This window comes from Macrobrachium nipponense, chromosome 3, assembly GCF_015104395.2.
Source record: "Macrobrachium nipponense isolate FS-2020 chromosome 3, ASM1510439v2, whole genome shotgun sequence".
Classification (NCBI taxonomy): domain Eukaryota; kingdom Metazoa; phylum Arthropoda; class Malacostraca; order Decapoda; family Palaemonidae; genus Macrobrachium; species Macrobrachium nipponense.
The window spans coordinates 98424438-98448818 of NC_087202.1; the positions used below are offsets into that span (position 1 = coordinate 98424438).

At 39.8% G+C, this 24381-nt stretch overlaps 1 protein-coding gene across 2 annotated transcripts in view; it reads right to left on the minus strand.

Annotated features, from left to right (window-relative positions):
* The window catches only part of LOC135221907 (ras-related protein Rap-1), a 104204-nt gene that overhangs the window by 65873 nt on the left and 13950 nt on the right, over window positions 1–24381 (minus strand). The window contains exon 1 of one of the 2 annotated variants that reach the window (XM_064259905.1): window positions 11014–11031. The exons of the other annotated variant lie outside the window; for it this stretch is intronic. Within the exon in view, the coding sequence (XP_064115975.1) occupies window position 11014 (1 nt within the window). The 5' untranslated portion in view covers window positions 11015–11031. Of the gene's footprint in view, window positions 1–11013; window positions 11032–24381 lie in introns of those variants that run through there. 2 annotated transcript variants of the gene reach the window in all.

Sequence of the window (24381 nt, forward strand, 5' to 3'; positions counted from 1 at the left end):
TTGGCTGCCGTAGATATGAAGGGCTAACAAGCTTCGTGCCCTTAAGAGCAGCGGCTGGTTATACTCTCTCTCTCTCTCTCTCTCTCTCTCTCTCTCTCTCTCTCGTCCGATTTCAATAACGCTTCCGTCTTGCGCCTGGCTTTAAAATTTAGTCTTTGCTTCATCTGGCGTTTTAACTTTTGAATGGCAGTTTTCCTTTAAATAGTTGAAAGAAGATTTACATGAAAGAAGATTTTACAGGAAGTAAATCTGGTTCGCTCTTACTGTGAAGTTGCTGCAACCATATTTAAAGTACACCGCTTCGAATCCCTGCATTCTGCTCTCACCCCTAAACTAAGTTAGGTCACAAAGCATGGAAGTTATATTCCCTTTTACAATACCTCCGTTCATATTCTCTTTCTTCCATCTTACTTACCTGCCTTTCCTAACATTCGTTTCATAGTGCAACTGCGAGGTTTTCCTCCCGTTGCACCTTTAAAGACTTTCCACTCTCAAATTCCATTTTAGCGCTGAATGACCTCATACCTCGTAGGTCCCAGTGCTTGGCCTTTGGCCAAAATTCTACATTCCATGTAACATATGTGGTGTGGAGTGACTAGTACTCGGATTAATTCCATTTTTCTAACTTTTCTTCGAAATGAGATACACTCAAAGAGCCAAGGTTGGTGAAGGAACGAAACTTCTGTCCAGAAAAAAAGTTGTGAATGTATCGCTTTATAGTATTTCAGGAGAGTTCTTGTGTAACTCTGTTCCATGGATTTATATATACATTTTTTAGTGGCAGTAAGTAGCAATAGTCTTCTTCTTTTGTCTTTGGCTTTGAATAACTTACCAGTTTCGAAGATGATATTTTGGCGTAGGCAATATGATATGGATCATGATGGCTAAACAAAAGTACCCAGCAGGAACCACTGAATGGTCTGCTCACAGTATTTTGCCACACACCTTGAGCTGAGTTCTAGTGCACCTGGTTCAGGAAAGTTCTCTCAGTCTATTTGTTTTCATCACGATGCATATCTTATTTGTCATGGATAATAAATGTGATTTCTTCTCTGGACGAGGGGTCTGGAATAACTCAGAAAATTTCAAATAGAGACCTTCGACGTTGGAAAATATATAGGGCCGCGATCAAGCCAGAATACCACTTAAATCAACGAGACACCCGATTGAGATTGTGTATGGACATAAGTTTTTAATTCAGTTCTCTCTTGATTGTCTAGAGCAGTGGTTCCCGAACTTTTTTCTTTCTGTCATTTCCCCCTGCACCCAGTTCAACCATTCAGATTTCCCCCTTCATGTGTATGAGGGAAAGAGTAGTTAAAACACGCTGTGACTGTTTACTAATTTATTTTTCAAATGTACAAATATACTGATAAACATAGTCACAAAGTAAATTGGATAGGGAGCGGTTAGTAACAAATAAAAGGACTTTTGTTTGCTCTTCTACTTTAGAATTAAATTAGTGAGATTTTATCAGTTAGTAGGTAGTGTAATTATTTCCCCCCTGGTAGCTTCAAATTCCCCCCCCCCCCCCATCCGGGGGAAATTTCCTCCCAGTTTGGGAACCACTGGTCTAGAGTGTTGTTGCCTGCCGTTGCGAGTGCGCGTCGTGTATGTATGTATGTATGTTTGTTTAGAGTGGCTTCATAAAACGAGATTACGTCCAAACTCTGGGCAGACTTCAGTAAAGGCGCAATCAAAAACTCCAAATCTCAAACTTTAAACCTTGATATTTATTAATGAATATCATTCTGACTCGCAATAGTGACTCGACGTTAATTCTGACAGCTAACTGTCCAGCTGAAACGCTGCAGCGCAGAGATTCCAAGACAGCGTCGATTTTCCTCTCAGAGCTTCAACTCAAATGTTGCACCCTCGCCCAACTGAGGCTGGCTAAGTCTTTGACTAGAACAATTCGCCGAAGTCAAACTTGAGTGTGAGATAAACCTCCAATGATGCCTCGTGCAAGTATCTCGAACGCAAGATTGCGCAAACTTCAGATTCGAATGTTGCTGCGCAAGTCTGCTACAAAGAAAAATAAAAACCCATCATATTTTTAGAAAAGTGTTTTCAGCAAGAGTGGCATAAAGGCCAATACAGAACGTGATTTGAATCTCTAATGAGGGATCATTGCGAAGCCTTTCGCAGGGGAGATGATTTATCATGACAGCAGCTTTAATCCAATCAATGGTCTGGACATTTAAAGAAAAATGGGTTGTTTACTAACACTGCAAATCAGGTGTTTTCAAGATTATATATTGTTCCTGCATAAAAGGCAACAACAAAAGGCCACGCGCTGCTGCCAAACAAAATCAAAAAGCCGTTAAAGCAAGAGAGAAGATAAAGGAGGACTGAGCGGTTTGTCTCTGACAGCTTATGAAAATTGATTCCATTATAATGAGTGTTTGCCAGAATTTTTTTTTTCCTTTTCTTTTTTAATGAAAATTTCCATCGGTCTTTTCTGGACGCCCTAGGCATTCCCGTTGGGCTTCGATCAGTCTGATTTCGTCAGTCTAGTTTCATTTCCTGTGTTATTTCATGGTAAATGTTGACTTTGCAAATAACTCGGTATGGTTGTATACAATTGGTCATCATATCCATGCCTCACTTTTTAAAATTGTGTGCGAGCGTTGTCTATGAAATTTGCTTGTAAAGAGGAAAGATAGATCCATTGATTGTAAGACTTAGATCAGCTCAAGTGAAAGGAGCTGAAATTTCTTTATTAGGAGTCATAGTGTTATCTGTTATTTAGTTGTTTCGTCAGTAAGTTATGCAGGCAAAGAAATTCTTGATCGTCGTTCTGTATGGGCAGCGATAAGCAGTTTTTAAAAACTGGATTTCTTTCAGTGCCCTCCTTCAGCATTGGTTGTAACTTTCCGCTTGGCACTGAATGAATCCACTCATTACAGAAGATTGGAATGAATATATGACGGAATTTATATAAGTGTATTATCGTGGTGATATATGACGTGTTCTTATTGTTCTTTATGGATTCGAGAAGTCTAAGAAAAAAAAGTACGATAACGAAGTAAGCTTCCCTTGATCAGACCGGCTTGTGTGCCATAAACCTCCCTAATTGCCCTTGATTCACTTCTATTCACTTTTGGGAGTTTGCTCTCCCACATGAACTGGGCCATGAGTCGTGATTTTTTTTCTTTTTAACATTCCCGCGCAGTTACATTCCCGCGCACTGTAACTGCTTTCATTCAGTCTAATTACGCTCCCGTGATCGTGGGTCACCTTGCCTTTGGAAGCAAGTGGCATCATCATCTTCTCCTCCTCCCCCTCCTCGAGTTGCTACAACATCCAAAGACGACTTAAAAAATTCCTTTGCTTCAGCTCTCATCGCTGTCTCACACAAACTAGAAGTAAATCCGTTTTAAGAGCCCTTGTCATCATTCTGCAATATAAGTAATTTTTGATTACAGTTACAAACAAAATCCGACTAGATTGTTCCTCTCGAGTGGCCACAGCCCCGTTTAAAACTACATCGTAATATTTGCTTCGTTGTTGGTTGCTTCCACAGTAGGAAAAAATTATTTTCTCTGAGGGAGCTCCTGTGTTTCTTCTTCGTTCATCGGTGCTGTCAGATTCTTGAAAACAGCAAACACCTTCCAGGGACGAAAAAAATTGACATAAGTTTCCCACATGCGATTTACTTTATCCTTCCTTCAGGATGGGACGAAGTGTTGAGAGAGAGAGAGAGAGAGAGAGAGAGAGAGAGAGAAACTTTGCTTCAGGAACTCTCCACAGACTCCCACAATCCTACACCGATTCAACCTCAGTTAGTGCTCAATTATCCTTAATCAGTGAATCGGCCGGTTGGTTTATGCGCACACACACATACGCACACACTCACACATCCACGACCTGCTGCTTCTTTATTCAATTTTTATTTTCTCTGGTTCGCCGTGGGGTCTCTTGTCTTTCTTACTTAAGAGAAATGTCTATTCTTTTCTGCGTCAAGTGAGTCCCTATTTTTCACCGATGTAGAGTGCACTATGATCCCAAGGCTGTAGTAAGAAGAAATTTCATTAGAGCTACATTGACCCCATTTTCGTAACATTTGGAACTTGAGGTCACTTGCGATGTATATCTGAATATTTTCTCACAACTAGAAATCACCTTTCTTTCACCGAGCCAACTCTCAGTAGCGAATGTAAGGCCAAGGCTAGTACGATTCATCCGAGGCACTCATGAAGTTCACCATAAATCACCATTTTTGTTCTGACGAAACCCTTCTGTTAGCGTCTGTCGATAAGATGGTCACATTACACTGTTGGAGCTGACAGATCGCCCTTATTTGCATAGACAGGGTCTCTGGGCCCTCGTACTTACATAATTACTGCTGTACGTTGCTGTCCTCTCGTCAGCGCCCAATTACTGGGGGCTATTTGTGGCCAGGGGGCGCAGTCAGAGTCAAGGTACCCGTCTGCTTTTCCTCTCTTTGTTGTTTGAAGTTGTGAGCTTGGTTTGTTTTTATTGTTTTTATTTTTTTTTATTTCTCGACTGACTTTGTTCTCCCATGTAGTAACAGTGTCTGGATATTTACTTTTTCTCGTCCTCTCAACTTGCCTCGTTCTCATGGCTAATGCCCATTATTTCTTTACTTTCTCTTTTAGTCAGAAGTGTGAACTGCTCGTTTCTGTGGTTACTTTCATTGTTGTAGGCGTTGTTGTTTTTGCTGTTGGTGTCGATGGTGGTAGTGTTGTAGGTTGTCTTGACTAAGCAAACTATTTTGAAATGTTTCCACTTGGCATTGCCTAAGAAAACTACAGAGCATTCTCCAGGTTAACATATAATTGCAGTAATTTAGTCTTCAATTTGGGCAGTTATGTTTATTAACTCATCATTTATTCATGAAGTTTGCGTATAATTGTACTATGACTATGGAGGACGATAATTTTCTCATTATTATGACCTACATAATGTTGGTTTGCAGTTTGTTGCAACTGGCTGTTCAGTGGCTTGATTGCATCCCACGGTTGATGCATCGCCTCAGCTGCACTGGTTTTCTTTATTTTCCAAAATTATGTGGAGGCTTTTAATATCTTTTTTTACGTGTAGTTGCTCCATTCATAACCTGACTACGAATCTTATACACTGCTGCATTTATTGATTTCATATTCTGTAAATTTGTATAATTACCAGGAAATTCCGTGCGTTCAGCCGTGTTGTTCACAGATTTGTGCTTTAACAAGACTTCTTTTAATTTTCTGTGAGAAACAGAAAAAAAACAACAACTATTGAATGGCTTTGTCAGTCTTTCCTCACTTTTTCTGTCCGGCCTCAGATCTTTCAAATGACTGAGGCTAGAGGGGCTGCAAATTGGTATGTTGATCATTCACCTTCCAGTCATCAAACATACCAAATTGCAGCCTTCTAGCCTCAATAGTTTTTATACTATTTGAGCATAAGCTTAGCCAGGATCTTGCCAACAACACAGGCCACCACCGGACCGTGGCTGAGAATTTCATACAGCATTATACGTTTTACAGAAAACGCGATTGCGCCGGAGAAACTGGCGAATTTTTTAGTTGTTTTCCTTCATGACTAGAGCTATGAATATCACCGACGTTTCCCCGGAAGCATATTCCCTAACTGTAACAGAGTACCGAAACCTTCCCTGAAAAAAGCGGGACGTCATATCTAAAACTAACCATACAATCTTCTTGAAAATAATCTCTTTATGTTTCCCACACAATTTACTGTCGGTTACTATTATTTAGAGTAACCCGACTTAACCCAACCTAACGTAGGGGCGAGGCGCAAAAAAAAAAAAAAAAACAAAAAAAAAAAAAAAGGGGGGGCTTGTGCAATACTAGCATACATCCTGATTGGGATCGTTTGCCCCACCTAACCAGTGACAGATTTTCTTCTGTGACTGGAATGAAAATGAGGGAAGACGATGACTTAGTTTTGATCCTAATCAGTGTTCGGGACATTTCAAGACACAAGGCATTGCTTGGCGTTACCTAAATCCTTGTTCATGAAGGATAGTTCTCTGTACATTGTGGATTCCTTTCAGTGACCCTGATGGAAAACTGTTTCCCGAGAGGCATTTCTTTGCTGTGAACATCTGTCTAGTGGGTGACGTTTAAAACCAAGAGAGCACATGTTTTTCGTACATGTGTCACTGTTTTTTTGTAAGACAAATAAATATCCTGTGCTGTTAGACGTACGACAAGTCTCTCTCTCTCTCTCTCTCTCTCTCTCTCTCTCTCTCTCTCTCTATATATATATATATATATATATATATATATATATATATATATATATATAATGTGTGTGTGTGGAGAGAGAGAGAGAGAGAGAGAGAGAGAGAGAGAGAGAGAGAGAGAGACTTAGTTTGTAGTTTGGTAGTTAATATATATAAATATTATATATATATATATATAGATATATATATATATATATATATATATATAGATAATGTTATTTCCTGTCATCTCTGAAACTGGTTTCGATTTGTTGTGCTCTTTGTTATGAGAGCATAACCCTCTGGCTATGCAGGGAACTAACCTCGACCCGGTTACTGGCTCCTTTTGGTAACATGCCCTTCGTCCTGCTCCTCCTCCTCCTGCTCCTCCTCCCCCTTCTCCTCTTGTCCTTTAGCCTCCCCCTCCCGTTCGACTCAAAGCTTTGCAACTTGGGCAACTTCCAATCGACCAGGGCCTCATATTATCATCATCATCATCATCAACAACATCATCCGGCCTTTATTAAACGTTAGCGAAGTTGCTTGGCGTTTTTCTCGAGCGTCGTTTCATTGCCGAAAGTACCGACGTTGTAAGTTTTCCATCAAACCGAACGTGAAACCTCAGAAGTGGCTTTGTGCGCTTGCCGTGTGCCGGGTTGAAGTCGAAAAGGAGAGGAATTGTGCTCTGCAAGAACGCAAAGCAAGCATCGAAAATGTTGAGCTACATTTTCCCCATTATGACGTCTCACTGATCGTTTGCCTTTCTAGTACCTCAACTGAAAATGTCGTTTGTTGCGAAGTTCTAAATGTGAACACGATTTAAGGCAACACTTCAACATGCTGAATTGGCGATGGGAAACTATTGCTCTCGTTCTCTTTAAAAACCTGGACGTGTCCCGTGTTCTATGAGGGACTTGTTAAAATAATTGGTTTCTGCTAAAAAATCCTTAAATCAGTGCGAGTTCAATTTTAATTGTCTGTAAAAGAAAGCTGATGAGACGGCTTGTCTGTCCGTTCACACTTTTTCTGTCCACCCACAGATCTTATAAACTACTGAGGCTAGAGGGCTGCAAATTGAAAAGTTAATCATCTACCCTCCAATCATCAAACATACCAAATTTCAGCCCTCTAGCTTCGGTAGTTTTTATTTTATTCAAGGTTAAAGTTAGCCATGGTCGTGCTCCTGGCAGCGCTACAAGACAGACCACCACAGCCGGCTCATACAGCATTATACCGAGACCACCGAAAGGTCGGTCTATATCATCTATTGTCGGTGGCCTTGATTATACGCTGAACAGAAAACTCGATTGCGCATTTTTTGTTACCTTGTTTACGCTTGTATCTCATTTCAGTAGTTGTCTTCTTGGCACTGATTTCAAGACTTGAGATTCCCACGGCAGCGCCGGAGTCATTGAAGAGGTGTTGCTGATCACTCTCGCTTTTGCCCTCTCGTCTCCGGAGGGAGAGTGACCACGCAGTAATCGCTTTGATCTTCCTTGTGACTTGGCTGATCATGGGAACAAAGAGCCTCCCTACATACACACCCCCGCCACCCCCCCCCCCCCCCACATTTTTTTTTAAATACCTCTTTAGGTAAGAAAAAGAACTATATGTCTTTTTTATGAATTAAGTAATTAAGGGTGTTCCCTTCGGTATACTTATTGTTAATATTTTGTGTGTACAGTGAGAGAGGTGTATATAAATATATATATATATATATATATATATATATATATATATATATAATGTGCGTGTGTGTGCGCACGCGCGTGTGTGCGCATGTATGTACGTGTGTGTGTGTGTGCGTGTTGTGATAACTCCTTGTCACTTACCGATGAGAGGATGGATGAAAATAGAAGCATCAGGAACATCTGCAGATTAGCCTAACGAACAAATGTCATCCAAGTAATCGAGGCCATTCTCTCAGTGTAGTTGGAAGACTTAATTTACGGTTAACTTTGCTTTCGTGTGTTCCAACTTACTTTTTATTTACCCTAATTCATGTACATTGATACACAATTGCGTACACACACACACACACGAAAATAACGGAATGAAACAGAGCTCAGAGAGAGGAGGGTTGGCCGAGTTTGCAAATGGTAAGTTAGAAGATGCCTCATTAGGCATAGTTAAGAACAGCCATCTGACTTTGAACCTCTGAAAAGTGTGTGCAGGTCCGCTCTTCAAAACCCCCAAGAAGGAGCTTATTGTTAGCTGGAAGTTTTAGAAGTTAAATAGCGAAATGACGACGTGTAGTACGCGGGAAGGCACTGTTTAGGAAGGCCAAGAATTCATAGTGTTCTTCTTGCGTGCTTCCTCTCAGTTTCTCAGTACATTATGGGTTTTGCCGATGTATCATATTTCGCTTGTCTCGGCGTCTGATGAATGTTCTTGTATTTTAAAAGAAAACAGTGCGATCATCATTTAATGTACATCGAAAATAGTGAGATTCTGGATAAGATTCTAGGATTTCTGAAGAGAAGCAAGACGTGTTTTGCTCTGAACATCTTATTTCGGACCGTAGAGTATGCTGATGATAATTAGACTGACCTAAGCCTAGTTTAACATCTGTATTTTTCCACTCTGTATCATTCAAGTGTTTTCTACTCAGCCAAGCTTATATTTCTTCATGCTCATTCATACACTGAATTATTTTTTAAAGTCTACAAAATACCCTGACCTTGCATGCTTTGTAGAAAGTGGTTGGGCAATCTTTGCCAAGCGTTTGCACGAGCAAAGGCTAATCTGCAATCAGTTTACGAAAGGCGTGTGGCCGCCTGTTTCGAAATTGTGGTGCTCGTGATTTTTTCGGGCGAGTGTCCGGTCCTTTGAGAATTCCGGGGGTGGCTGAGTTGCCCCATGGCCAGGTACAGGTCATGATCAGGTAAGTAAGTATAGACTAGTTGAATTTAGGTTAATTCTAATTCGTGAATTTCCATTAGGTATTTCATTTTGGCGCCTGAATTAGATTCTCTCTCTCTCTCTCTCTCTCTCTCTCTCTCTCTCTCTCTCTCTCTCTCTCTCTCTCTCTGTCTCTTTTCTAACAGGTCTCAGCCCGCACATAATTGAAAAAGTATCGCTCTGTGCTTAACCTCTGAGTGAAAAAATGTATGTAAGACTTGAATGAGTTTCTTGTGTGTGTGTATATATATATATATATTATATATATATATATATATATATATATATATATATATTATATATAATATATATATATATATATATATATATACATACATACAGAAACTTATTCAAGTCTTACATACTTCATTTCATTCAGATATTAAGCAAAAAGCGATACTTTTTCAATTACACGGCGACTTTTACGCCTTGGATGACCTGTTGGCTGTGAAAAACTGACGAAAATGTGCAGCTCATGTTAGAAACGAGAGAGAGAGAGAGAGAGAGAGAGAGAGAGAGAGAGAGAGAGAGAGAGAGAGAGAGAGAGAGAGAGACTCTAATTCAGGCACCAGGATTAAATATGTAATGGAAACTCACGAATTTAAAATAACCTAGTACATTCAACTAGTATTTACTTACCTGATCATGAGCTGTACCTGACCGTTGGCGAACTAAGCCGTAAATATACAAACATACACAATATATAATATATATATATATATATATATATATATATATATATATTAATTGTGTGTGTTTTGGTATTTACATATACCACTCAGGTCTTGGCTGACGTAGCAGCTTTAAAGCAGTAACAGTCCCACCAAAAGCAGAACGAAAAAATCGCGGAATGGAAGGAAATTCCTTGGATTCTTATCAAGTAGGAATGCATAATATAGTAGATTTATATCAACCGTGCATTTGATATTTAGGCCAGTCCCTTGCGACGCTCCTGTTTGGCTGTTGATAAGCCAATCACAGGGATGGAAACACTCAGTCTCGAGAGAGTTCATATGGGTAGGATCTATGTTCCACCTCTCCTGAGGTATACGTCTTTCAGGAGAGGTGGAACATACACCCTTCCCTATGTGAACTCTCTCGAGAGACTTAGAGTTTCCAGTCCTGTCACTGGCTTATCAACAGCCAATCAGGAGCGCCGTAAGGGACTGGCCTAGACTTCAAATGCACGGTTGATGGTAATCTACTATAGCAAGCAGAATAAGATCGTATCTGTTACTTTCAGCATCGCATCCACTCTTGAGAGAGAGAGAGAGAGAGAGAGAGAGAGAGAGAGAGAGAGAGAGAGAATCACGAAGCTTAAGCTCCTTGTCCCGAGCGATGCGGTGTCTGTCGAATGTATTCGCTCACAGTGTGAAGAGAGTGGGAGGCGTGGGGGTCTTACGTTGCATTTTCTTTGCGAGGTTCTCACGGGTATAGCTTACCGAGGAGCTGTCCGAGCTAAACTGTCCATTTTTCTTCGCGGAATGATGACAGCGATGCACTCAGAATCAACATCTATCTCCTGCTGCAGGACTTGCGGGAACCCAGACATTCGGATAGTTAGACGGTTCTTTTTTTGCAGGAAGATCGCATTCCATTCATTTGAAACAATCCAAGTCGTGACTGTGATTAAACGCTCCCGTACCATCTTCCGTTTCATGAAACTTGAGGGCGCAGATGACCTTCTAGTCCTTTCTTTTCAAGTTTTTTCTTCGTTACGAAAACAGAGATCGGTGGAAGATTCATTTGTAATCTCCCTCAGATTAAGCTGAAAAACCTCGGAAGCATTCGCAACGCCGTGGCGAAAAAAAAAAGATAAGAAATTGAAAAAGAAATTTGGCCCTAGAAATGATAAGAAACTAGATGAGAAAGTCCGAAGGCCTTCAAGATTTAAAATTCCGGCTGCTACTCACTGATTTTCGTGCCGTGAGGAAGGTAGTCCGGTGATAGAGGCGATGGTAGTAGGTAGAATAATTCTGGTCGGGAGAGATGGAGGAAAGGATGGAAGAGATGGGAAGGGGGAGGAGGAGGAGGTGCAAGAGGGGGACAAGATCGTGAGGAGCATGCCGATGCATTTATTACCAAGGCTCGGGGACCTTCCCTGGGGTTAGGGGGTTGTTGCACTGACCTCTTAACCCCTTCTTCCCCCAAACCCGCACGATTAATAATTCCTACCCTCCTCCAGGCTCCTGATATCTTCCACCCCCCTATTTTCTCACAGTGTAAGAGAGAGAGAGAGAGAGAGAGAGATGCGTTGTGTTTGTGTGTGGTAAAAAGCTTTATTTATTTGAAACTTGAAGTGTATGTCAACGTAACATTTTTACTAACGGGAAAACCGCAAGGTTTCAGTGTTCAGGAATTGACACCATTTTCGTGTACAATTTTGAACACCACTTTTCATCTGGGAAGGAGAGACAAAGCCGGAGTTGATCCAACGGTTGGGACACCTCCCTAGTATAATTATTATTATTATTCCAAATGCTAAAGTCATTCATATGGAACGAGGCAAAAAGCGCCATTTACTGGAGGCATATGTTTCGCTTCCTCACGTCAAAGAGCGAAAAACAAGAGTTCTCCTTTGATCCGACAGACCTGCAGAATCAGTCTTGTAAGTTTATGTGTGTGTGTGTGTGTGTAAATTCAGTTTGAGTTAATCGATTTATTTGTTTGTTAGGATTCGAACGAAAGTCTCGAGTCATGCGACCGACACGTCACCAAGAATTGTGATGTAAATGAGCAAGTGACAGAGTGAATGCCAAGAATGAGGCGACGACCTTTATAAGGGAGGCCAGCATATATGGGAGGACACGTAGGAGAGACGCAGAAGTGTCCCGACAATATCGATTCGACTTCTCTCTCTCTCTTTTTTTTTTTTTCTAATCTGGTGTTGTACGTCTGACATTGACTCGAGGCTCCTTGCGCTCTCAAAAATAGTCATTAAGTAAGTGGATAAAGGAGAAGGTTTACGTCTTTCTTTATGACGCCGAAAAATGATTTTACGAGGACCGTGACAGTTCTGGCATAAGGTTTTGATGCTTTATACTTCGGGAGAGATCCTGTGACCACCGCGAGTATGGATGCTGCCATGTCCCATCCATAGTCAATATTTTTGTTGGTTTTACCTCAGTGATTTTTCGGCCCTGGTTTTGCTTCCTTGTCTATTTCTGTTCATAAACACATAAGCATAATGAAATCTAAGATTTATCAGGTAGTTCTATAAAAAAATAGAGCCAGTATATGCTTCCTGTTTTTAGGATTCAGTAGGAAGACTGGTAAGCGGTGTGTGGGAAATGATAATCAGTCAGTGTGTTGTGTTTCCATGTCATTTGACTTAATTTTCTGTGTTGCATAAATCTACTTGTAGAAAAGTGTTCTATTGTTAGATTTTCTCCTGAGAAAACATTTATTTTGCTGGTCAGATAAATGGTTTGTCACAGTGAAGCTTTCCGAGGAGAAAGTTTGCAAAAAATAGGCAAGCTTTTATCTTATTGTTTTTGTGGACACTGTGGAAGCCCTTGAACTGATCACACATACGGTAGATTTTCGAATTAGATAGCAGTAGCTTATGAATGGAAGAGAGGTCGGGTGAAAACAATACCCCGAACAACTCTAGAACTGGGTAAAGAGAACGTGATGTGCCAGCAACCACAGTGGATGTTAAAGGGTTACGGAAGAAAATAAATGACTATCCATATAGGATGGGTTATTCATATCTTGTAGATTACAGGGTCGTTGGATCTCGCCTTGCAGAATGCCGATAATGAAAAATGAGAAATGATTTGGTTTAGAAAGTTGAGTTAGGAACTCATTTCTTTCTTCATACTGTTCTCATGGCAGGAGTTGAAGCTGTATGATGGTGGCTTTAGGGATCGGATGAGGATATGAAATTGTTATGAGAACAAAGGTACCCCTCAAAATGTTCCGAAGTTGCTAGCTAAACCCGGATGTTAAAAGTGGGTGAATACACAGAAACAGTGTAAGCTGGGTGCCCTCTTCAAATCCTCTAGCAGACCCGCTTTGGGTAATAAAAACTACTATAGTTGATTCACATCAACCGTGCATTTGATGTCTAGGCCAGTCCCTTACGACGCTCCCGATTGGCTGTTGATAAGCCAATCACAGGGCTGGAAGCTCTCAGTCTCTCGAGAGAGTTCACATGGGTAAGATCTATGTTCCACCTCTCCTGAGGGATAAGTCTGTCAAAAGTATCCCTCAGAAGAGGAAGAACATACATCCTACTTATGTGAACTCTCTCGAGAGACTGAGAGTTTCCAGCCCTGTGATTGGCTCATCAGCTGCCAATCAGTAGCGTCGTAAGGGACTGGCCTAGCCATCAAATGCGCGGTCGATGTGAATCTACTATAGCGTGACTTCGTGTGATCGCTGGAAGAACATATTGTCAAAAATGCCAAATTAATATCTTTAAAACAGAGGTGTCAGTTCTGCGGAATTTGTATTTGATGAAAGTCAGAATTGCCACTTGCGTGTGCGCAAAGCTAAAGTTAAGTGCGGAGAATTAACTTGCTGATAATGTTAAGTGGTAAGCAAGTCCCACGTGGTAAGCACTTTTAACGGGACTTTTAAACTCCACACCTTGTAATGCTTTATCATGTAATTTTAGTTGTTCCTTGTACTGCGATAAAAATGTTTATCTGACATGTCAGTCATCATGATAAAAGATTAAATACTAAAAGAGGTGCAATACATGTAAGATTGTTGCTGTTATGTTGAAAATAAATAAATAGCCAATAGCGACCAGTAAGGCTGTGCAATTCGGTCCCAAAAAGATGAAACCACCACGAAACGCCAGCAAAAACTCGGGGAAATCAGATGATGTTTTCCGAGCAGTGTCTACCGATGAGTTTGTATAAGAGAAGATCCACAAGCCTTTCGAGTTAGTGGATGAACACGAAACGATCATTGCTGAAGGCGCCAGCGGATCAGAATTGAATAAGCGTCTTGTTCTGACACATTGATCTGATCACTTGATAGCTTGACATCGTTACACTTTTATTGATGTTTTTGCTCCCCTTTATCATTTAAACTGGAACTACGACGCCTGGTTTTATTTGATCTGTTGCATCCGAAGTATGCTTTTAGAATCCGGATTTCTGGTTTTTAAATGATAGAAAAACGAAAAGGCCGTATGTACGTTGGTTATTCTCTTGACGACCTTGATGAAGACAATTTTGGCTGGCGCTTTGTATGCTGATCGGTGGTGAATCGGATGGCTACGTGACACAACTAGTGGCGGAATATAACTGCTACGAGTTCTTGGTATGATACTTTTGACCAGAGTTTACGTCACGTTTTTGCACCTGGTTACCTGTCGACAAAACAGTGAGGTCGGCTCGGTAACCGACTAATGAAGAAAGACACCGCGGAGGGCCGCGTTTGTGAAATGCTTCCCCACGGGAAGCTTGCCGCTGTTGCTGAAAAGTTTGCTTTCGTGTCACAGCTGTTGTTGCCATTGTGCCACCAGCAATGCGCTTGTTATGAGTCAGGTTGCCCATTACTGCCGCCACAACTTTTGCCTGCCGTTTCTTGGGTTTCTTTGACATTTTCTCAGAACTGCACAACAACATTTCGCTCCAGTTTGTGAAATCGCCTTCGACTGAAATTTGACGACGATCATCTTGAGGGACCGTTGGTTGTACATTTTGAGGGACTGTTTATTGTACATCTTGAGGGACTAATTGTTGTACATCTTGAGGGACTGTTTATTGTACATCTTGAGGGACTAATTTTTGTACATCTTGAAGGACTGTTTGTTGTACATCGTCGTATGTAGGCCTTGCTTAATTAATGGCGTTGTCTTATTGGATGATGATGTGCGAGGCACGATCTTGTTCATTTTATTCAGATAATATGCGATGCGTCAGTATAGCAGTCTCATTCGTCGTAGTACTTTATTTAAGGTTATTATTATTATTATTATTATTATTATTATTATTATTATTATTATTATTATTATTATTATTATTATTATTATTTGCTGGAGAAAGACCTTCATTAATACAGTTGTATTGAAAATAATGGCTATTTAAGCCGCGTTTATTTTGTTTAGAAGTTTTTCTATTTTTCTTATTCTGTTTTCAAAGTGGCTGTTAAAACGCCACATTGGGGATTAAAGTAAAAAACGTGGTATTTGGCAAATTGAATATATTATATAAAAATATTCAATTTGACAAATATCACATTTTTGGCGTTTTAATAGCCAATTTGAGAACAGAAGAAAAGTCAGTATTAAGAAGAATAGAGAAACTTCTATACCAAATAAACGCGGCTGAAATGGCCCTTATTTTCAATAAAACTTGTTTTAATGATGGTCTTCTTTCAGCATATTTATTATTATTATTATTATTATTATTATTATATTATTATTATTATATTATTATTATTATTATTATTATTATTATTATTATTATTATTATTATTGAGTCGTTACGTTTAGCCCGTATTCCTAATCGCTTTGTCGTCTGAATAAAGGTAAGTTTAAATGATAATATCGCTCATCTTGAAGTAATTTATTCTTATTTATTGTGTTACCTTTGCAATAAGAGATGAACAGCAAACCATTATATAATGGAAGAGGACGAGGGCACCCACGGCAGTCGACAAAGTCAGCCTTGGTGCGTCGGGTATATCGATATATCGGGTTCGCCTTGGTCATGTGAGTGTGGTCATACTTAGTCACACATTCACCGACGTACCCGTGATGATGGTGTTTAATCCGGAGAGAGAGAGAGAGAGAGAGAAAATGTCATGATAACGCTGACTTTCCTTTCTCGGATTTCATCGCGATGCAATGACGTCGAAAAGGCAGGAAGGTCATTGAGCCAAAGATCCCATTTGTGGAGAGGCAGCGAGTGACCTTAAAGGCCTCTTGATTGTAGGATGGGAGGTTCCTCCAGGAGAGGGAAAGTCCTTTCGGTTGTCACCTTTCTAACGCGCCTTCCGTCCCGTTCTCACCTACCTGTGCTTCAAATTATTTTTGGAAATTTCGTGTTCGAGTCGGTGCCAGATTAGCTGCTCTGTTGGGACTTCTCCTTTCGGGGTCTATAATATATATATATATATATATATATATATATATATATATATATATATATATATATTATATATATATATACACACACACATATATATATATAGTTTAATAAACGCTTTAGTAATTTGATTTGACTGAACACTCACTATTTGGATATGAGAACTCCTTCATTCAAGTGTTCAGATCCATGTTTTATTGGTATTCCTCTTTCACAATTATTGATCCCTGATCCCGTTTATCTACCGAGAGCAACCACATTCGCTGAACAGCAGCACCAATATACAGTGAATGTGCATTACTACCATGATACTATTCGCGTGAATTTTAATGAATTTTTATATATTTATCAATTTATTTTTTTAATTGAGTTGGATGTCTTCTTTCTTTATTTCCTTTTACTTCCTCTTACTCTTTCTAGTGAACACTATTTTCTTTGGAAGCTTGAATTTCAAGTCAATGTTCCCTATGGGCTTGTTGCATATGAATAGGCGTCATATTATATAGTAATAAAATAGTAGTATTGCTACGCTTCAATTCATCCCCGCGACAGAATATCCGTTGACGAAAACGATTAAAACATGGACAAAATAGAAGTGTGGTTAATATATAAAAATAAATAAACAACAGCTAAACAGTAAGTTGAATAAGGTTCGCCCTTACGGTCAGCCGTAGCCTCTTTTAGATTGAAGGCGGCCAATTTCTATAACTGTCCTGTTAATAAGATTGTTCCATCCCCTGCCTGCCAGTGAAGGGAACAAGAGGCCTCTGACAGAGGACAGCGCCACATCATGGGTGTTTCCACATCGCGAAACTAGGAGGCCATAGATGTCCCGTAGGAGGAAAACCCTGAGAAAAGTGGCAATGATGGCATCGTTTTCGATGATATGCAACATAATCCCGTCCAGACGATAATAAGCAATTTAATTCATTTGACAAACACCTGACCTTAAACAGGACACTTTTAGAAATAAAATGGTAAATCTATGAACGTGTGACTGTGTCACTTTCTTCCATATCGTATGGTTTGAGTGCCACTGATGTCATGTCTTATTCTTCTTAGGGGGTTAGTGCCTCACGTGGTGCACTGTAAGCATTACTTGAGGTTCTTTGCAGCGTCCCTTCGGCACCTAGCTGTAACCCTTTTCATTCCTTTTATTGTACCTCCATTCATATTCTCTCGTCCATCTTATTTGCCACCCTCCTCTTACAATATTTCGTAGTGCAACTACGATGTTTTCCTCCTGTTACACCTTTAAACCTCTTACCCTCAATTTTCCATTCAGCGTTGAATTACCTCATAGGTCCCAGGGCTTAGCCTTCGGCCTAAATTGTATATTCTATCTATCTATCATATCTTATTGACAGAATCGATGCCATTCCAGAACATTCGGTCTCCATAGCACTTGAGGTTCATTGCTCTCGTAACTGGTTTTTTCTTGTTAGTCCTTTAACATTTCCGAAGTCTATTCACATTGCGTACAAAAGGTTACTCAAAGGTTCCAGGGTAACAAGCCCAGCTTCAATTTTTCCCCTCTTCCAACAGCTTTGATCAGAATTGTTTTTTTGTTCCTGTTTATATAAATACTTTGCTTTTTGTTTGTTATTTCTGTTTGCATCATGCATTTGCTGCGTTTCCCTTTGAAGTCTTTTATTTTTCATTTTTTGGGGTTTCGTGTCCTATTTAAAGTGTGATTTCTAGCTCGATTTATGTGTCGCCGTTAATTTGGTTATGCTCTGTAAATGGAAAGCGTTTGTTTGTGTGTGGGCCACCTGCAATTTTTTTTCAAAGACCTTAACTATCACCAATGATTTAATAACCTTATATTTTTAGGACCAAATTTGCTGTCTTACCAGATTTTGGTGACCAGTCCTCGTTGTTGTCATCAGTGATTTTCAGAAGCATTTACTTCCAAAGTAAGTAACAGGAATCTCATTTCATTTTGCATGTGTTAATTTACAGGTTATTTGATGTTACAAGCAGGAATGGATTAAGTTTTAAGTTAGTCCTGCCGTTCGTTCAACAGACTGAACACACACACACACACACACACACACACACACACACACACACACACACACACAGGATGTGTTCAATTATGAAAGATAGTGGCCTTTGTGGGTGTTGAAGCATATTTCACCGAACTTTGACATTCACTCCAGATATTTCACGAGTTTCATTCATCACATATTTTGAGCGATGCTTCGAGAGTAACAATAAAGGAATGAATCTATATATTGCTAACCTATGCCCTTTCACACGCCCTCCCCCACCGCCGCTGGTAGGGAGGTAGGTATTGCCGCTTGTCCAGCGGACGCGCCAAGGATAATGTCATCAGGAGGTCATCCTCCTCCTCCTCTATCCTTTTGCCTTGGATGCAGAGTTCGGGCTTGCGTTTGTCTCATGCATTCTGTCATAACTGTGGCCGGGTTCTTATCAGTAGGTTGGAACCGACGGTGCGTACTTGCGAGAGTAGGCTAAAGTCGCCATGACGACAGGAGGATCGTAGCATCATTCACAAGTAGTTATCATGAAAAAATTTCTTGAACGTTATGTATTAGTTAGATTAATTTGATATCAGATTCACGAAATTTGTTGTACAGATCAGAACGGCTATGACTGCCACTGAACAAGCGCCAAAAATCGACATTTGACAACTACCGTAGCTTTAGAAGTGAGGAGTTTGACGTGCAATGGAGGAATAATGGATTGTACGGTCTTAATGCATAGCTTTATTTGTTGAATTCGCGTGTGCGTGTTTTTCTTTTCTTTTAGCTTCCTCTGGGGTATTTATGGTAACTGATATTCGTAGCACCTAAGAATAAGGATGGTAGCAGTGTTAGATTTCGATATTTCATATTTTCATCTTATGAGTCGTTTTATTAGCGGATGTCATGGTTAAATTATTGTTTTCTTCAATATTTTTTATACCATAGTGGGGTAGTGTCGTCAGCGCACCTGACATGGTACACTGTAGGCATTACTTAAGGGTCTTTGCATCGTGCCTTCGGCCTATAGCTCTAACCTCTTTCATTCTTTTTACTGTACTTTCTCTGACAATGTTACGTAGTGCAGCTACGAGGCTTTCCTCCTGTCACACATCTTTCAAACCTTCTTACTGTCGATTTCCCTTTCAGCGTTGAATGACCTTATAGTTCCCAGCGCTTGGCCTTTGGCCTAAATTCTATATTCTTAACTTTGATATTTTTACACTGTATTAGTATTACTCAAGCATTGGACGTTTTGATGTATAGCTCTGTATTTGGATTTGTTGTATTTTGGACCAAATGTTGCGTATATTAATATTGTTCTAAGGTCTGTGATGAATAAAATAATCCGTCTTCCTCTGTATCCACGAAGTTTGTCTCTCGGTTTTATCTTCAGTTCATGGGAGCAAGTGACTGAGAAAGTAAATCTACATAGTTTTCGCCAAGTTTCCCCTGCTTGCAAGAGTGTGCCGCCACCGGCGTCGGCGGACATTCCTAATCTTCTTAATGAGTTTTGGGTCATTGAAAAGTTCCCGCTGTTTGCGACACCGCCTATTCCGATCTCTACAACGGCGCGGCGTGGCGTGCAAAGGCATCGCCCCTCCAGAGAGGAAACGCGCAGTCTACGACGTCGCTGAATAGCAGGTCGCAGGCCGAATGGACACTCGCATTTTATCGGAAAGATATTGAGACTTCCTTCGGATACATGGGTCAGTGTAGCAAACGTTCAGTCAGAGAGACCAACTTTTTGTGGAGTGGCAGTGTCTTGGTTGGTTCGTTCCATGTTTTCGTATATTTGGTCGACGTGAACTTTCCCCTCCCATTTCTTGGAATTCTAATCGGTTGTTGAAAGTCATGCTATAATATATAAATATATTATATAATATATATAATATATTATATTATATATTATATATATAATATATAGGTATATTTATAATATTATATATTATAATATATTATATATCTATATATATATATATATATTATTATTTTTGTATATTATATAGATATATTAATAGATAGATAGATAGATAGATAGATATAGATATATTATATATATATATATATATATATATATATATATATATATAATATATATATATATATATGTATGTAAGGATTCCAGGCGAAGATGTGTAAAGTTTAACGAATTGTATGTTATTCTTGCAGATTGAGATGCACATAGAAAATGTACGAAACATCTCTTATGAATAAATAATGGCCTTTTAGATATGTTTGTTGGACCCTGCTGTATGCTGTTATATATATATCTATATATATATATATATATATATATATATATATATATATATATATATATATATATTATATTATTTTTCCTGCTAATCAATCATATTGATTAAGTACACTACAGTGGCGTGGCTTCGTCTTGGGCATCTTCAGGAGCTATATATTCCTCACTCTAGGTTAGTTGCCTGAGATTCAGCATTATTTATTAGTCACATCTACTTCATTTTGTCTAGGTTTCCACTACTAATCGTAAAAATGTTTCCAGTTTTCCTCGAGTTCCTGTTTTTAGATTTTTTGCGAAAGTAATATATTTTCAAAATAGCATATCAGTTTATAGCATTTGTCTCCTGCAGTCAATTAATAAATACATCAGTACTCGAAGGTCTCCTTCTCTTCGCAGTGGGTTGATTTTTTTCCGTTTTCTTCCTTGGGTATGAAATAGCTTTCATTTACCTCTGTGAAGAGGCGAGTAGAACTAATTCAATTTCTGGTAAGGTTCTACTTTTTCTCTTACTCGGAGAGTAAGCCTACAAACTACTTTGTTGTTGTTGTTGTTTGGGGAATAGGAAAGCCTAAAAAGATCTGAAAAAAGTGTTTCGCGTCGAGTAAAATATTCAGGAATTTTAGGATAGGACATTTATGATTTATTTATTAGAATAAAAATGTAAATAATAAATATTGTGCATGTTAGATAGTACAGAAAAATTATTTCCAGTAAAATACAACATATTTATTTAAATTTTGGTTGGCGAAACAAGGATCTATTTTACCATAGATTTACCTCATTTTAATTTACGTTAAGAATATAATGTTTACAACTTATGTGCGAGGGAAAAATCGTACATGCACACCAGGTAAGCTGGAGGTCAGATAAAGTTTTTTTATTCTGATCTGTGCAAGGCAGTATGCTCTTTATTTTGAATGTTCCATTCTTAAGAATGCCGCATACGGAGGATAAAGTTGTCAAGGGTAAGCTTTCCACCAATGCCAAAGGCAACTTTGCCAAGCTTTTCTCTCTCTCTCTCTCTCTTCTCTCTCTCTCTCTCTCTCTCTCTCTCTCTCTCCATCGTAAGACCAGTGATGTAATGACTGCAGGACCACTAAGTAGGTCCTGGGTGAATGTACCAGTAGAGGCAACGCCATTGTATCTGTGAGATGTAGGATAGATAACTCCATAACCATCGTGGGTTCTATAACTACCCCTGTGCAAGAGCCGGAAGTGAGGACCCCGCCCTGAGCTTGAGACGACAGATTATCGGAGGTCGATGGGCTCCAACCAGAGACTTGTTTCCAGAGCCCCAGTATCCCGGGAGATTCATATTTTGCGGTGGTTTTGCTGCTCTGCCTCTTCTGAAGGTGAAAGGTCAGAGGAGGAGGAGGAGGAGGAGGAGGAGGAGGAGGAGGTTTCGACACTTCCCGTTTTGCAGTTACAGTCCTCTTTTTTTCTCTCTCTCTTCTTTCGGTCCATTGTCCTACTTATTAACTAATGAGTCTCTCTCTGGTGCGATGACACTATTTTCCTAAATAAAGATTGATTTAACGACTACTACCTTTAGCGCCTGGTTTTGACGGTTCTTGTGTTTTTTGCACCTCTCCTGCAGCCGGGTTATTAGCTTTATATATTTTCTCTGTCATTTTTTTGAATACAGTTTGAGTTATGTCGTTTTTTTTTTAAATACATTTGTTTATACTCGTGTGGTATTTATACGCCCGCGAGAAAAGGTAGTAATTCAAACTATATTCACAATAGTAGTACTGGAAGTTTTTCTTTAACCTACTTTAGAATTTAAAATGTACTCATATGTAAATCAAAGAGAACCTTCGATTAAAAGACTGCAAAAAAATTGTTGTTCGGTCTTTCATCTTTAAGAGAGAGAGAGAGAGAGAGAGAGAGAGAGAGAGAGAGAGAGAGAGAGAGAGAGAGAGAGATAAAAAAAGCACGTCATGATGATGATGACGATGAGCTCCAGGTGATGTGATTAGTCATCTTGCCATGTTTATTGAGGTCTGCCAAAGTGAGGAGGTATAGTATAGGTCAACTCCCACCACCACCACCCATTACTTACCCTACCACCCACCCACCCACCATCCGTAACAAACATAGCGCGAGTCACGGTTTTTCGAACGGCCAGTGATTGCTCTCCTTGTGATAAATTTACTCACGTTGAGAGAGAGAGAGAGAGAGAGAGAGAGAGAGAGAGAGAGAGAGAGATCAATTATTCATTTACACAAAGGCTAATCTCGTCTCTCTCTTTCTCCCGCCCCCGCACAGTGAGCGTTCCCGTGTTTTTGTCGGTTGAGCAAGTTCGATCTGTGCGAGATTTTATTCGCTCTTATTTATGTAATTATTTGTTTGTGCTTTTCTTTGATACATTTGAGCATTTCAAGGTGAATTAAGCTAGCTCCACTCATTACATCTGATGCATGCGTTGCACTAGGACAAGGTGTAATACCTATATAGTATTGATTGGTTTTGAGGGAACAACGCAGAAAAAAAAGCACACATAAAGAGAGCCCCCATAGTTTGAGAAATAAAGACATCTGCATTATTGACGAGGAAAGCTCCCTTAGGGAGGTAGTACTGTCAGCGCGCCTCAAGGTGCACTGTAGACATTTCTTCTGGTTCTTTGCAGCGTCCTTTCGGCCCCTAGCTGCGACCCCTTTTATTCCTTTTACTGTACCTATTTTCATATTCTTTCTTCCATCTTACTTTCCTTAACCTTCTTCTGACAATTGTTTCATAGTCTAACTAATTTTCCTCTCACGCTGAAATTCTACGTTCCTTCTTGATGAGGAATCCACACTCTTTCATACTCCTCGGGGTTCCATCATTCATAACCTGGGACGACGTCTTCCTCCATAGCCTTGAGGTAAAAGGAACGAAAGACCTCTGTTCTCGGGCAGCTTGATATCTTGGCACCAGGAAAGACCGTCAGTGCTGGCGCTCTGCTAAACGAGCAACACCTGGCACTGAAATTGATGGCACAGTCGCACTAGGCAATATCCAGTGCCTTGCTGAATTATGTTTGTGAAAGATTTGCTCTAGGATATCATCTGACAATTATTAAAAAAAAATTAACAGAGGAATTTATCTGGAAGATAAAGATCGTGGGAGGAGACTGCAGACTTCCAACCTTGAGACCAGTGTTCTGCTATTGGTAGGATACAAGGTCAATTGTGTGTGGAGTTAATACCGTGTATTTTATTAGTATAGGAAAACTCGTGGACGATGCCTGATTTAGCAAAATTTTATTGCAATTTTCAAGTTAGAAAAAAGCTAGCGTTGAAGGAAACACCAGGGGTTAATGTAATGTATCATAATTATTTGGCGTTGCCAACGTTCAAGAACTTGCAGTTTGGGAAGATGGTTTGAAACCGACTACTAAAAATATCTTGGGGGCGTTGCTAGAGTCTGGCCTTGAGCCTCTTTGGCAACAGCAGCTGCTGACCCACTCCACAAATCACTGCTCAGTCTACAGCTACTTGATTTCGGCTTCGAAGAAGTGTATAATTGCATTCGAAAGCAACGCCATTTGCATTGGAAGCCATCTTGTTCTCAAAGCTAGTTCCTGTGCTGTTGGTAAAGACTAAGGTTAACAAAGGTCGTAGAACTCCGCCCTGGGGAATACCGGCCATAGTAGGTCTTTAATCACTTAAACAACAACCCCATCCCCTACATTGTCGGAGAGATCGTTGATTTTAATTCCTAGGTTTCGATGTCTATGCAATAGAGGCTAATGGTTATCGAAGAGGCTGCATTAAAACTAGTTCGAACAGATCTTGACTCTTATCTCTTATTCACAGCAAAACAGTTTCACCCTGGTCTCTTGCCATGGCTGCTGGGTTATCGATTAATTAATAAAAAAAAAAAAGAGATTTTCGAGTCTTCTTCTTCTTCATCATCATCATCTTCTTCTTCTTCTTCTTCTTCTTCTTCTTCTTCTTCTTCTTCTTCTCTAATTCGAGAGAGAGAGAGAGAGAGAGAAAGTCG